This window comes from Pelobates fuscus, chromosome 10, assembly GCF_036172605.1.
Source record: "Pelobates fuscus isolate aPelFus1 chromosome 10, aPelFus1.pri, whole genome shotgun sequence".
NCBI classification, from domain to species: Eukaryota; Metazoa; Chordata; class Amphibia; order Anura; family Pelobatidae; genus Pelobates; species Pelobates fuscus.
Window position 1 is genome coordinate 4,975,114 of NC_086326.1, and position 15,973 is coordinate 4,991,086.

A 15,973-nucleotide genomic window follows, 5' to 3' on the forward strand; every position below is an offset into this window, starting at 1 on the left:
TTCTGGGTTATTAATCATTATATCCAGGTTGGCTGGTTCCAGATATTCTGGGTTATTAATCATTATATCCAGGTTAGCTGGTTCCAGATATTCTGGGTTATTAATCATTATATCCAGGTTGGCTGGTTCCAGATATTCTGGGTTATTAATCATTATATCCAGGTCATCTGGTTCCAGATATTCTGGGTTATTAATCATTATATCCAGGTTGGCTGGTTCCAGATATTCTGGGTTATTAATCATTATATCCAGGTTGGCTGGTTCCAGATATTCTGGGTTATTAATCATTATATCCTGGTTGGCTGGTTCCAGATATTCTGGGTTATTAATCAGTATATCCAGGTTGGCTGGTTCCAGATATTCTGGGTTATTAATCATTATATCCAGGTTGGCTGGTTCCAGATATTCTGGGTTATTAATCATTATATCCAGGTTAGCTGGTTCCAGATATTCTGGGTTATTAATCATTATATCCAGGTTGGCTGGTTCCAGATATTCTGGGTTATTAATCATTATATCCAGGTTGGCATGTTCCAGATATTCTGGGTTATTAATCGTTATATCCAGGTTAGCTGGTTCCAGATATTCTGGGTTATTAATCATTATATCCAGGTTGGCTGGTTCCAGATATTCTGGGTTATTACTCATTATATCCAGGTTGGCTGGTTCCAGATATTCTGGGTTATTAATCATTATATCCAGGTTGGCTAGTTCCAGATATTCTGGGTTATTAATCATTATATCCAGGTTGGCTAGTTCCAGATATTCTGGGTTATTAATCATTATATCCAGGTTGGCTGGTTCCAGATATTCTGGGTTATTACTCATTATATCAAGGTTGGCTGGTTCCAGATATTCTGGGTTATTAATCATTATATCCAGGTTGGCTGGTTCCAGATATTTTGGGTTATTAATCATTATATCCAGGTTGGCTGGTTCCAGATATTCTGGGTTATTAATCATTATATCCAGGTTAGCTGGTTCCAGATATTCTGGGTTATTAATCATTATATCCAGGTTGGCTGGTTCCAGATATTCTGGGTTATTAATCATTATATCCAGGTTGGCTGGTTCCAGATATTCTGGGTTATTAATCATTATATCCAGGTTGGCTGGTTCCAGATATTCTGGGTTATTAATCATTATATCCAGGTTGGCTGGTTCCAGATATTTTGGGTTATTAATCATTATATCCAGGTTGGCTGGTTCCAGATATTCTGGGTTATTAATCATTATATCCAGGTTAGCTGGTTCCAGATATTCTGGGTTATTAATCATTATATCCAGGTTGGCTGGTTCCAGATATTCTGGGTTATTAATCATTATATCCAGGTTGGCTGGTTCCAGATATTCTGGGTTATTAATCATTATATCCAGGTTGGCTGGTTCCAGATATTCTGGGTTATTAATCATTATATCCAGGTTGGCTGGTTCCAGATATTCTGGGTTATTAATCATTATATCCAGGTTGGCTGGTTCCAGATATTCTGGGTTATTAATCATTATATCCAGGTTAGCTGGTTCCAGGTATTCTGGGTTATTAATCATTATATCCAGGTTAGCTGGTTCCAGATATTCTGGGTTATTAATCATTATATCCAGGTTGGCTAGTTCCAGATATTCTGGGTTATTAATCATTATATCCAGGTTAGCTGGTTCCAGATATTCTGGGTTATTAATCATTATATCCAGGTTGGCTGGTTCCAGATATTCTGGGTTATTAATCATTATATCCAGGTTTGCTGGTTCCAGATATTCTGGGTTATTAATCATTATATTCAGGTTGGCTGGTTCCAGATATTCTGGGTTATTAATCATTATATCCAGGTTGGCTGGTTCCAGATATTCTGGGTTATTAATCATTATATCCAGGTTGGCTGGTTCCAGATATTCTGGGTTATTAATCATTATATCCAGGTTGGCTGGTTCCAGATATTCTGGGTTATTAATCATTATATCCAGGTTGGCTAGTTCCAGATATTCTGGGTTATTAATCATTATATCCAGGTTGGCTGGTTCCAGATATTCTGGGTTATTAATCATTATATCCAGGTTGGCTGGTTCCAGATATTCTGGGTTATTATTCATTATATCCAGGTTTGCCGGTTCCAGGTATTCTAGGTTATTAATCATTATATCCAGGTTAGCTGGTTCCATATATTCTGGGTTATTAATCATTATATCCAGGTTGTCTGGTTCCAGATATTCTGGGTTATTAATCATTATATCCAGGTTAGCTGGTTCCAGATATTCTGGGTTATTAATCATTATATCCAGGTTGGCTGGTTCCAGATATTCTGGGTTATTAATCATTATATCCAGGTTGGCTAGTTCCAGATATTCTGGGTTATTAATCATTATATTCAGGTTGTCTAGTTTCTGTTGTTCTTTATCCACATGTAATTCTATGTTCTCTTACCAGTGGAAGCTCTCCAGAAACGGATACAGCAAGCAGAGAACCCACCTCCACCACCACCTCCGCCCCCTCCCCCACTACCTCCTCCACCTCCCAGCGCGATACAGTAAGTACTTACCCCATCTCGAATAGCGGGCTCTCATACATAGTGAGTTCTAAAAGTCTCGGTGAAGACACTCTGCCACCCTGTTGATAGACTAAATCAAGAATAACAGTCAGGTGTATACAGTACAATATGTTCTGTCTGTAAGTAGCCGTTAAATTGTTTGTCAATATGTTTCATTTAATAAAGCCTGGTGGTTTTAGATTTACTGAACACTCATAGAGATCGCTTAAAAACATGTAAATAGTGGTAGCCACTATGCTTAACCATTTCAGTGCTAGACAAGCCATTAATAGATTGCATTGTCGCAGTATTCCTAATGTTATAGTGTCCCTCTGCCATCGAGCTCGGTTAAAAAACCTTTTAAACACTCACCTGATTCCAGTGTTAAGGTCCCTCGATGCTGGATCAGCCTCCGACTACGTCCGCACGGGCTGGGAACCCAATGTGCTTAGACACATTAGCATTAGGCTTTTTCCGTAGGAAAGCATTGGCTCTGTTCTTCTCTTTGGGGTTTTGAAAGACACTGGATGTCTTCTTGTACAGTTTTAGGATTTCAAGGAGTATGACTCTTGGTGGACTGCAAGTGCTTAGAAAAAAATGAAGAGATTAATTATTGCTTGAATCAGGGTTTGTGAAGTTAGGCCTAAGGAACAGGGATGGATATTAGACAGTTATACAATGTATTTACAGCCAGGGTGGGGCCAAGGATGGAGAGGGAGAGAGATGATGGGTAGAGCAAACATGTGTTGTATGCTATTCAGTAGTTTACCAATTATATTCTATCACCCCAACTATTAATTACACTGCATGTACTCCAAGATATCTCTTATACTACCTCTACTCCAAGATATAGAGACCCTCTTACACTACCTCTACTCCAAGATATAGAGACTCTCTTATACTGCCTCTACTCCAAGATATAGAGACCCTCTTATACTTCCTCTACTCCAACATATAGAGACCCTCTTATACTGCCTCTACTCCAACATATAGAGACCCTCTTATACTGCCTCTACTCCAAGATATAGAGACCTTCTTATACTGCATCTACTCCAAGATATAGAGACCTTCTTATACTGCATCTACTCCAAGATATAGAGACCCTCTTATACTTCCTCTACTCCAACATATAGAGACCCTCTTATACTGCCTCTACTCCAACATATAGAGACCCTCTTATACTGCCTCTACTCCAAGATATAGAGACCTTCTTATACTGCATCTTCTCCAAGATATAGGGACCCTTTTATACTGCCTCTACTCCAAGATATAGGGACCCTCTTATACTACCTCTACTCCAAGATATAGAGACTCTCTTATACTGCCTCTACTCCAAGATATAGAGACCTTCTTATACTGCATCTTCTCCAAGATATAGGGACCCTCTTATACTGCCTCTACTCCAAGATATAGAGACCTTCTTATACTGCATCTTCTCCAAGATATAGGGACCCTTTTATACTGCCTCTACTCCAAGATATAGGGACCCTCTTATACTACCTCTACTCCAAGATATAGAGACCCTCTTACACTACCTCTACTCCAAGATATAGAGACTCTCTTATACTGCATCTACTCCAAGATATAGAGACCCTCTTATACTGCCTCTACTCCAACATATAGAGACCCTCTTATACTGCCTCTACTCCAAGATATAGAGACCCTCTTATACTGCATCTTCTCCAAGATATAGAGACCCTCTTATACTGCATCTTCTCCAAGATATAGGGACCCTCTTATAATGCTTCTACTCTATGATATAGGGACCCTTATACTGCATATTCTCCAAGATATAGGGGCCATCTTATACTACCTCTACTCCAAGATATAGGGACTCTCTCACACTGCCTCTACTTCAAGATATTGGGACCCTTATACTGCATCTACTCCAAGATATAGAGCCCCTCTTATACTGCTTCTACTCCAAGATATAGGGACCCTTATACTGCATACTCTCCAAGATATAGGGACCCTCTTATACTACCTCTACTCCAAGATATAGGGACTCTCTCACACTGCCTCTACTCCAAGATATAGGGACCCTTATACTGCATCTTCTCCATGATATAGGGACCCTCTTACCCTCCTCTACTCCAAGATATAGGGACCCTCTTACATTACATCTACTCCAAGATATAGGGACCTTCTTATACTGCCTCTACTCCAAGATATAAGGACCCTCTTACACTGCCTCTACTCCAAGATATAGGGACCCTCTTACATTACATCTACTCCAAGATATTGGGACCCTCTTACACTACCTCTGCTCCATAATATATGGACCCTCTTATACTGCATCTACTCCAAGATATAGAGACCCTCTTATACTACTTCTACTCCAAGATATAGGGACCCTCTTATACTACCTTTACTCCAAGATATAGGGACCCTCTTATACTGCCTCTACTCCAAGATATAGAGACCCTCTTACACTGCCTCTACTCCAAGATATAGAGACCCTCTTATACTACCTCTACTCCAAGATATTGGGACCCTTATACTGCATCTTATCCAAGATATAGGGATCCTCTTACACTGCTTCTACTCCAAGATATAGGGACCCTCTTATACTACCTCTACTCCAAGATATAGAGACCTTCTTACACTGTATTGTCTCCTAGATATAGGGACTCTCTTAAATTACCTCTGCTCCATAATATGCAGACCCTCTTATACTACTTCTACTCCAAGATATAGGAATCCTCTTATACTACCTCTACTCCAAGATATAGGGATCCTCTTACACTGCTTCTACTCCAAGATATAGAGACCCTCTTATACTGCCTCTACTCCAAGATATAGGGATCCTCTTACACTGCTTCTACTCCAAGATATAGGGACCTTCTTACACTGTATTGTCTCCTAGATATAGGGACTCTCTTAAATTACCTCTGCTCCATAATATACAGACCCTCTTATACTACTTCTACTCCAAGATACATCTGCTCCATGATGTAGGGAGCGTCTTACACTGCCTCTGCTCCAAGATATTGGGACCCTCTTACACTGCATCTTCTCCAAGATATAGGGACCCTCTTATACTGCTTCTACTCCAAGATATAGGGACCCTCTTACATTGCTTCTACTCCAAGATATAGGAACCTTCTTACACTGCATGTTCTCCAAGATATACTGCTTCTACTCCAAGATATAGCGGCCTCTCTTACACTGCATGTTCTCCAAGATATAGCGGCCTCTCTTACACTGCTCCCTTTTCCGTCACACTGCCCATATTTCAAGAGATAAAGACCGTTTCAGATCACTGTCCTTTTATTTATTTTAAGGTCTTTTATATCACTAATTCGGAAGAAGCCTGGTGTTTCTCCTAATGCCTCGAAGAAGGAATCCCCTGCTCCGTCAGACTCTGGTAAGCCGGCTTTGTGATAATACAAGCTACGTATGAAAGTTAATATGGTAGCGAAAGCCACTTTTTAGCTTAAATAAATTACAAAACTGCTACCTAATTTCCATTGTAAATAGATATTCTGTATTCACTGTTTTGACAGCTGTGTACTTGCATTTGTTTCTTTCCTCTTTTTTTTTTCAAATAAATGTATCACCTTACTTTGAGATGCAAATACATAAATAAATAGGCAAAACGGGCTAAAATTGTGTTGATCCTATGTATGTAAACCTTAAATGCAGCCCAATTCTACCACCAAACAAAAACTGGTAACATAGAAAATGTAACTGCAGAGTCAAAACTGTGTAATATTTGCATACTTAAGATACCATTCCACATAATTTGAACCAAAAAAATGCCTGGTTATGACCGCGAGCAATCAAACGTAATATAATATTAGGGAATAAGTAATCCTGTAAAGATTAAAGGTGCAGGAAAACAACTTTTAATAAATACAAGCACAGTATGTGTATAATAAGTTGCTCTCAGAGATAAAGGCTTGCAGTAGTGACAACTGGCCACGCGATCCTCTTAGCGGCTGAGATTACAACCACAAGAACGAATTGCATCTTCCCAGCTATGGTGTCTCCGGAGTAAGCAAGCTTTGTCCCTAGAAGACGGGTATCGGATAACACCTAGAAAATTTTCAACCTACTAGATATCATGCATAAAATAAATTTAAATGGCATGTTCCCTGCACTAGACACCAAAAAGGCATTTAATAGGTTGAACTAGTGGTATATGCTTTCTACACTGCACACATTTGGACTAATACTATACTTTTTTTGTTCCATACCATTGCCTGTGCCAAAATCTCTGCTTTAAAAGTTCCAAATTATGATTAATGCGTATATTTGGAAATGTCGACCCCCCCCCCCCCTAGAATAGCTCAAAGCATTTTGAGAGCCGATTTGGGGACAGGAGGCCTGGGAGTGCTGTGAATAAAGTTCTATTATTTTGTCTCAATCTGAGCTCAAGCAACAGTTTACTTCTCTATATCAGAGTGCCCATTGTGGGTTGCTCTTGAAATAGTTGCATAAAACCCTACAAGATGGACCAGCTAATGTGGCTACCAAAAACCCACCGACCGAGACCCAAGGATATTCTTCCTATAACTATGCACTTTCATCTGGAATCTATTTAGCTCCTATCATCATTCTGAAGCATTTTGTTCAAGATGTAGATGTAGCACACTTGCCTGATCACGTATTGCTCACAATAGATCAACTGTTCACCCCAGCAGCACTTTTACCCTTTACAGAACTGCAAACCAGTTTTGACCCACCCTCCACAGTTGTATTCTTTACATCAGAGAACAAAATACAATTAACTCATTGGGAGTCCGTACCCCCAACAAGACCTGGGATCACCCCATTCAGCCTCCTGTGCACCAAACACATAAAAAAACACCAAACTATTATCGACTTGTTAGCGATTGATCCTACAGCTAGATTGAGAGGAAAAATTATCGGATATGCACAAATGGGGAAAAGAATTGGGGGAAAAACCTTCTCATTACCATGATGGAGGAAAGCTATGTCCAACATACACGACACCTCTAATTGTATATCTCGTTGGGAATCTAATGGGAAACTGATCTTACGTTGGTACATGGTTCCTCTGAGACTAGCACATTTGAAGCTCTGCTGGAGATGTGCTGCCGCACCTGGCACTCTTTTGCATGTATTCTGAGACCGCCACCTTCTCCAGAGTTACTGGTCTGATGTCCAAACCTATGGTCGATATGTTTCCCACATCCCTGAAAGGGATCTATTCTTCAGCAGCTAGAACGAACATAGCTAAACACTGGAAATGTAATAACCCCCCTCGATTAGACCCATTATAGCTTTCCTGAAATGTACTCGACACAACGAAAAGAGGACCCGCTTACAGAATAATCATTTACCTAAATTCAAAAAAATTTAAATGGGATGAAGTTCACCGGTACGACACTTAAGGATCCACCTGGCCCTCGTAGACCAATGGCCCTCTCTTCACAGTTGTCCCTCCTTTTCTTGTCTCTCATCTTCTCTTCAATGTACTAACTTCAAACTGCACCTCTCGCCTGATTCACTCTCTCTTCACACTTTTATTTCCCCTCTTCGCTGTAGCAGAGCAATCCCACCATACTTCCTACCATGTATGATTAGATCTCTCTGAATGACATTGATCGGGATGTTAGTCAGGACATCATTGTACTATTATTATTATTATTATTATTAATATTGCCATTTATGTAGTGCTTTACAATATTACCACCGTGATGTACTGTGCACTGATTGTTATATTTGTGTGATACTGCTTGGTTTAAAGTTTCATAATATCATCTCATTTGAGGCATGTTCGTTACTGGTGTTTTTTGCGAAGTTGGTGGATACTCAGCAGAGAATGAATTATTTTAACTTTGTGAAATGACACTTACCTTTACGGCCAGTGAAGTCAATGGGTTGCCTTATGCTTTGCAGTTCTCCTGTGCCAATCAAGTGACTTCAAGGTCTGTAAGTGCTCCTCTCTGGATGCTTTGACGCACTAAATAAGCACTTCTCCTAAATAGCTCTTTAATGAGTTAAATAAAAATGTAAACGTTCTATTGAAACCTGTTTTGAGTAACATTTGACTGTTAATTCCACCTTGCATTGAATGCTTTTCATTATCCTCTGTGCTTTATTAAGTACAAAAAACAACAAAGAAAACACTGGCTTTTGAGTTGATTGTATGTTTTTGATTTTTGTTCGTTGTACAGTTAGACTATGCAGTGCCTTTTTGTTCGCAGTTCGAGGTCTTGTCAGAAGTAAAGTAGTTTATGAAAATCCATTAAATTTATGTTAACACAATATTTTAAATATTTGTTTTAATTGAATTTGAAATTCCAATTTCTTTACTTTTTAAATAGTAACAACAGGGTTGTATTCTAAGCATTCTGCGTGTATGGAAAATGCATGTTTTTCATCCAGAGAATTAAACGGTTCCCCACCGAAATTGCAAACACGGATCTGTCAGATTAAAGTGACGAATTCCTGCTTTTAAGGCTCTGTGCCATTAGGAAGTCACTCACTTCTCACAATAGAGCGCGGCAATGCATTGAAGATATAACCAATTTTCATATTGTATTAATAGGAAAATGGCCAATTAGTTTTAAGGAGTTTGTCTACCTGATTGCTTTTCTCTGTTCCACGTGTAAAGCTACGAGAGAATTATTCAGGGCTGTGAGATGGGTAAATTCCTCTTCTTGGCTCTTCTTTGACATTGCAGCTTGAAGCCGCAAACATTGGCCTCCAAGCACTGTCCCCATTATTGATGATGGGAATTTCCTGATAACTTGTAAAGGCTGCTTGTGACATAAACCCGTCTCACAGGGACACTTACAATATGTTAGAGTTTTTATGTCATCATTGGCTTTGAATAAATGTGAGTTTTCTGTGTGTTCCATCATCGTGAATTTCTCTCTCTGTGTAATAAAGAAACCGAGAATGTGACGGCAGATAAGAACCATTCGGCCCATCTAGTCTGCCCAATTATCTAAATACTTTCATTAGTCCCTGTACTTATCTTATAGTTAGGATAGCCTTATGCCTATGCCACGCATGCTTAAACTCCCTCACTGTGTTAACCTCTACCACTTCAGCTGGAAGGCTATTCCATGCATCCACTACCCTCTCAGTAAAGTAATACCTTCTAATATTATGTTTAAACCTTTGCCCCTCTAATTTAAGTCTATGTCCTCTTGTTGTGGTAGTTTTTCATCTTTTAACTATAGTCTCCTCCTTTACTGTGTTGATTCCCTTTATGTATTTAAATGTTTCTATCATATCCCCCTTGTCTCGTCTTTCCTCCAAGCTATACATGTTAAGATCCTTTAACCTTTCCTGGTAAGTTTTATCCTGCAATCCATGAACCAGTTTTGTAGCCCTTCTTTGAACTCTCTCTAAGGTATCAATTTCCTTCTGGAGATACGGTCTCCAGTACTGCGTACAATACTCCAAGTGAGGTCTCACCAGTGGTCTGTACAATGGCATGAGCACTTCCCTCATTTTACTGCTAATACCTCTAACTATACAACCAAGCATTCTGCTAGCATTTTCTGCTGCTCTATTACATTGTCTGCCTACCTTTAAGTCATCAGAAATAATCACCCCTAAATCCCTTTCCTCAGATGTTAAGGTTTGGACTCTATCAAATATTCTGTACTCTGCCCTTGGGTTTTTACGTCCAAGATGCATTATCTTGCACTTATCCGCATTAAATGTCAGTTGCCACAACTCTGACCATATTTCTAGTTTACCTAAATCATTTGCCATTTGGCTTATCCCTCCTGGAACATCAACCCTGTTACATATCTTAGTATCATCAGCAAAAATACATACCTTATTATCAAGACCTTCTGCAATATCACTATTAAAATATTAAAGAGAATGGGTCCAAGTACAGATCCCTGAGGTACCCCACTGGTGACAAGCCCAAGCTTCGAATATACTCCATTGACTACAACCCTCTGTTGCCTGTCACTCAGCCACTGCCTTACCCATTCAACAATATTGGAATCCAAACTTAAAGATTGCAGTTTATGAAGGAGCCTTCTATGTGCAACATTGTCAAAAGCCTTACTGAAATCTAGGTAAGCAATGTCTACTGCACCACCCTGATCTATTATTTTAGTTACCCAATCAGAAAAATCAATAAGATTAGTTTGGCATGATCTCCCTGATGTAAACCCATGTTGTCTCTGATCTTGAAACCCATGTGATTTTAGATGTTCACCAATCCTATCCTTTAACATGGTTTCCATCACTTTCCCCACTACTGAAGTAAGGCTTACTGGCCTATAGTCGCCCGACTCCTCCCTACTACCTTTTCTTGTGAATGGGCACAACATTCGCTAACTTCCAATCTTCTGGGACTACTCCTGTTAACAATGATTGGTTAAATAAATCTGTTAATGGTTTTGCTAGTACACCACTAAGCTCTTTTAATAGCTTTGGGTGTATTCCTTTAGGTCCCATTGACTTATATGTCTTTACTTTTGACAGTTGAAATAGAACCTCTTCCTCTGTAAACTCACGTGTAATAAATGACTAATTTATCCTTTTTTCTTACGGAGGTCCCTTTCCTTCATTTTCATCTGTAAATACTGAACAAAAATATTCATTGAGGCAGTCAGCTAGACCTTTATCCTTATCTACATACCTTCCTTCTTTTGTTTTTAATCTAACTAATCCTTGTTTTACTTTACTTTTCTCATTTATGTATCTAAAAAATGTTTTGTCCCCCCTGTGCTATTTTCTCTTCTGTGTGTTTGGAAGTGCTTATAACTTGCTTAGTCTTTTTGTGCCTAATCTTCCTCACTCTGTTTTTTTTTTATAATTACTAAATGCTAACTTTTAGTTTTTTACTATTTTGGCCACATCTGCGGAGTACCACAGTGGTTTCTTGAATTTTTTGCTTTTACTGACAAACCTAATGCAATTTTCTGTTGCCTTCAGTAGTGAAACTTTTAAATAATCCCATTTCTCTTGGACTCCATATAAATTGCTCCAATCTGATAATGACTCCTTTACACATATTCTAATTTTAGAAAATTCTGTTTTTCTAAAGTCTAAAACTTTTGTTTTTGTGTGGTGTGACTCAGTCACTGTTCTTATATTAAACCACACTGACTGATGATTACTGGATCCTAAACTTTCACCTACAGTAATATCTGATACCAAATCTCCATTTGTTAACACTAAATCTAGTATGGCCGCCTTACGAGTTGGCTCATCAACAAGTTGTTTTAGAGACAATCCCAGTAGGGAGTTTGGAATATGTGTGCTCCTGGCACAAGCAGCTATTTAAATGAGCACCATGGGGTCAGGAACACAAACGTGTATTCCTCATCCTATACTGGCTTGCAATCCTTTTGAAAAATAAGAGAATGTTCCTCTTTTATTCACACTATTAAACTTTGTTGATGCTCTTCCTTGGGAGCAGAAAGTAAAACTAAACACATTTTAACCTGTGCTGCACTTCCAAGTCATCGGAATCATTGTCCAGGTCACACGAGTGTCTGTTCATGGGCTCGATGCAGGGAATTGTGGGACATTTAAACCAGTCTGTTCCAGAAAAACCTTGAATTTGATGTATAATCAGATTAACAAAATAAGATTTTAATTCGCTTTTAGAAAATGACGTTAATGCTGTTACCAGATACTCACTATCCATAATCTATTATTCAGGTCTGGGAGTCTCCGGGCTTTACCGTTAGGCTTTATATAATAAAGTTCTGCCCCAGACGGCGTCACCCTGAGTCTCCGGGCTTTACCGTTAGGCTTTGGATAATAAAGTTCTGCCCCAGACAGCGTCACCCTGAGTCTCCGGGCTTTTCTGTTAGGCTTTGGATAATAAAGTTCTGCCCCAGACAGCGTCACCCTGAGTCTCCGGGCTCTACTGTTGGGCTTTGGATAATAAAATTCTGCCCCAGGCAGCAGAGTGGCCCATAAATCTCCCCATGTTCCGCCCAAAATGGGCAAACCCTGCTAGCAGTAGAGACTGCATTACCATAACTCTGAACACCCCTGCTTGTCTTGTGTGTGACTGTCCCATTCATGTCATGAGGGAGATCCCATGAGTGATCTAGACATCCAGTTCTTCCATGAACAAATCGATTAGTCTAAAGGAAATTTGCCCATGAACGAGTTCATTCATTCATATATACAAGAAAATTCTGGAAATTCAAACAATGAGTCATGAACTAAGTGTTACCAGCAATGGGCGAATCGGTTTGTTCATGGACAAACCACATATTTGCACACGATCAATGCAATGCCTGCCATCTTCTCACTCTGTAATAAATAAATATATGTGTCTGCCTGTCAAATAACGGTGAAATCTTCTCCTATTTCTGGTTTTGTTTCAGGGAGCAAAGACGATATTAAAAGACAGGCTGTAGAAGAAATGATGGATCGTATTAAGAAAGGGGTTCACCTCCGTCCTGTACAAGCAAATCGAGTGAAGCCCAAGGTTGGGAAATAAACAATACCCCATGTTCTCACACAATACATGGCAGTAGCCTTACATTTACACAAGAATGAGCCTACGTAGATTATAGAGTAGAGGGGCAATGAAAAGTCTCCTGTTACTCTAACACAACTGATGGCTGGCAGGGGGTTCGTACTGGCCTTTTTGAGAGGTTTTAAACCCCTCGTTACTGGGTTGCTGCCCCCCCCTCAATGCAGTGCATTTGCACATTGATGTAGACCTATTATTCCATTGGAACACACATTATTACCATGTCACAAGATCGTTCTCAATGCCGGCCTGTATGTCTGCATGTAAGCGATCATTAGTTTATATAACAATATACAGAACTACTGATATAATCCTTTTAGTTAATATAGCATTTCTAAATGTATAAGTAACAATCAACTAAAAAAAAAGTTAATTTCTGGAAATGACTGTAGTGTTCCATCAGCAGGGGACACAGGAAGCAGCAGCGCCGCCTGCTGGATGTGTGGAGGAAGTGAAAGTAAGCATAATCCCGCACAGCGCATGGGGATTCAACGACCAATGATGGCTCTCCTTGCTCATGCAGTGGTTTGTGAACTACATCTCCCATAGTGCTCAGCTAGCCTGTAGAGGAGAATAGTAGTCCACAAGCATTGCAGGCTAAGTTGTGCTCACTGTCAGTGGTCCGGGTCTGCATGTTGTGTTTTTTCTTTGTGGTTGTTGCATGAATTGTATAAGATTCAATTTGCCAAATGTAACCTGCAGCAATCGGCAGAATGGGGCACACCGCATTCTCTGCAGTTTAATGTGGTTGTACTAAATACAATGTGTTTTTATTGGGTTTTTTCATAGTGGGTTTACCTTAGCTTCCCTTTACTGTAATTATGATGCTGGAAGGGAGAAGGGGGAGAGGTTTTAAATTTGGCAAATGAAGAGCTTGTTTTAAAGGGAGTTTGCATGCCTGCATGGAGCATGACACGTGTTTTGTTTGACGCTCCTTTAATGCTTGATAAAGTAATGTAGTCCAGTAGTGGAATATATAATATTTTGTTTTATTATGCAGGGAAATCACTGCATCCACCACTGACATCACTGCATCCACCACTGACATCACTGCATCCACCACTGACATCACTGCATCCACCACTGACATCACTGCATCCACCACTGACATCACTGCATCCACCACTGCCATCACTGCATCCATCACTGACATCGCTGCATCCACCACTGACATCACTGCATCCACCACTGACATCACTGCATCCACCACTGACATCGCTGCATCCACCACTGACATCACTGCATCCACCACTGACATCACTGCATCCATCACTGCATCCACCACTGACATCGCTGCATCCATCACTGCCATCACTGCATCCATCACTGACATCGCTGCATCCACCACTGACATCGCTGCATCCACCACTGACATCACTGCATCCACCACTGACATCGCTGCATCCACCACTGACATCACTGCATCCACCACTGACATCGCTGCATCCATCACTGACATCGCTGCATCCACCACTGACATCGCTGCATCCATCACTGACATCGCTGCATCCACCACTGACATCACTGCATCCATCACTGACATCGCTGCATCCACCACTGACATCGCTGCATCCATCACTGACATCACTGCATCCACCACTGACATCGCTGCATCCATCACTGACATCACTGCATCCACCACTGACATCACTGCATCCACCACTGACATCACTGCATCCACCACTGACATCACTGCATCCACCACTGACATCACTGCATCCACCACTGACATCACTGCATCCACCACTGACATCGCTGCATCCATCACTGCCATCACTGCATCCATCACTGACATCACTGCATCCACCACTGACATCACTGCATCCACCACTGACATCACTGCATCCACCACTGACATCACTGCATCCACCACTGACATCACTGCATCCACCACTGACATCACTGCATCCATCACTGCCATCACTGCATCCATCACTGACATCACTGCATCCACCACTGACATCGCTGCATCCACCACTGACATCACTGCATCCACCACTGACATCACTGCATCCACCACTGACATCGCTGCATCCATCACAGACATCACTGCATCCATCACTGACATCACTGCATCCATCACTGACATCACTGCATCCACCACTGACATCACTGCATCCACCACTGACATCACTGCATCCACCACTGACATCACTGCATCCACCACTGACATCACTGCATCCACCACTGACATCACTGCATCCACCACTGACATCACTGCATCCACCACTGACATCACTGCATCCACCACTGACATCACTGCATCAAGCGCATCCATCACTGCATCCACCACTGACGTCAGTGCATCCACCACTGGCATCACTGCATCCACCACGGACTTCACTGCATCCATCACTGACATCACTGCATCCACCGCATCCATCACTGCATCCACCGCATCCATCACTGCATCCACCACTGCATCCACCACGGACATCACTGCATCCACCGCATCCATCACTGCATCCACCACTGACATCGCTGCATCCATCACTGCCATCACTGCATCCATCACTGACATCACTGCATCCACCACTGACATCACTGCAGCCACCATTGACATCACTGCATCCATCACTACCATCACTGCATCCACCACTGACAACACTGCATCCATCACTGACATCACTGCATCCATCACTGACATCACTGCATCCACCACTGACATCACTGCATCCATCACTGCCATCACTGCATCCACCACGGACATTACTGCATCCACCACTGACATCACTGCATCCACCACTGACATCACTGCATCCACCACAGACATCACTGCATCCACCACAGACATCACTGCATCCACCACTGACATCACTGCATCCATCACTGACATCACTGCATCCACCACTGCATTCACCACGGACATCACTGCATCCACCACTGACATCACTGCATCCACCACAGACATCACTGCATCCACCGCATCCATCACTGCATACATCACTGCATCCACCACGGACATCACTGCATCCACCACTGACATCACTGCAGCCACCACTGA

General features: G+C 41.2%; 1 protein-coding gene across 3 annotated transcripts in view; it reads left to right on the forward strand.

The window, feature by feature from the left end:
- The window catches only part of SHTN1 (shootin 1), a 167,403-nt gene that overhangs the window by 116,200 nt on the left and 35,230 nt on the right, over window positions 1–15,973 (forward strand). For 2 of the 3 annotated variants that reach the window (XM_063433979.1, XM_063433977.1), the window contains exons 11-14: window positions 2,423–2,522; window positions 5,807–5,889; window positions 12,818–12,921; window positions 13,373–13,426. In XM_063433979.1, coding sequence (XP_063290049.1) covers window positions 2,423–2,522; window positions 5,807–5,889; window positions 12,818–12,921; window positions 13,373–13,426 — 341 coding nt within the window. The remainder of the gene's footprint in view (window positions 1–2,422; window positions 2,523–5,806; window positions 5,890–12,817; window positions 12,922–13,372; window positions 13,427–15,973) is intronic. The other variant, XM_063433978.1, reaches the window with a different exon arrangement.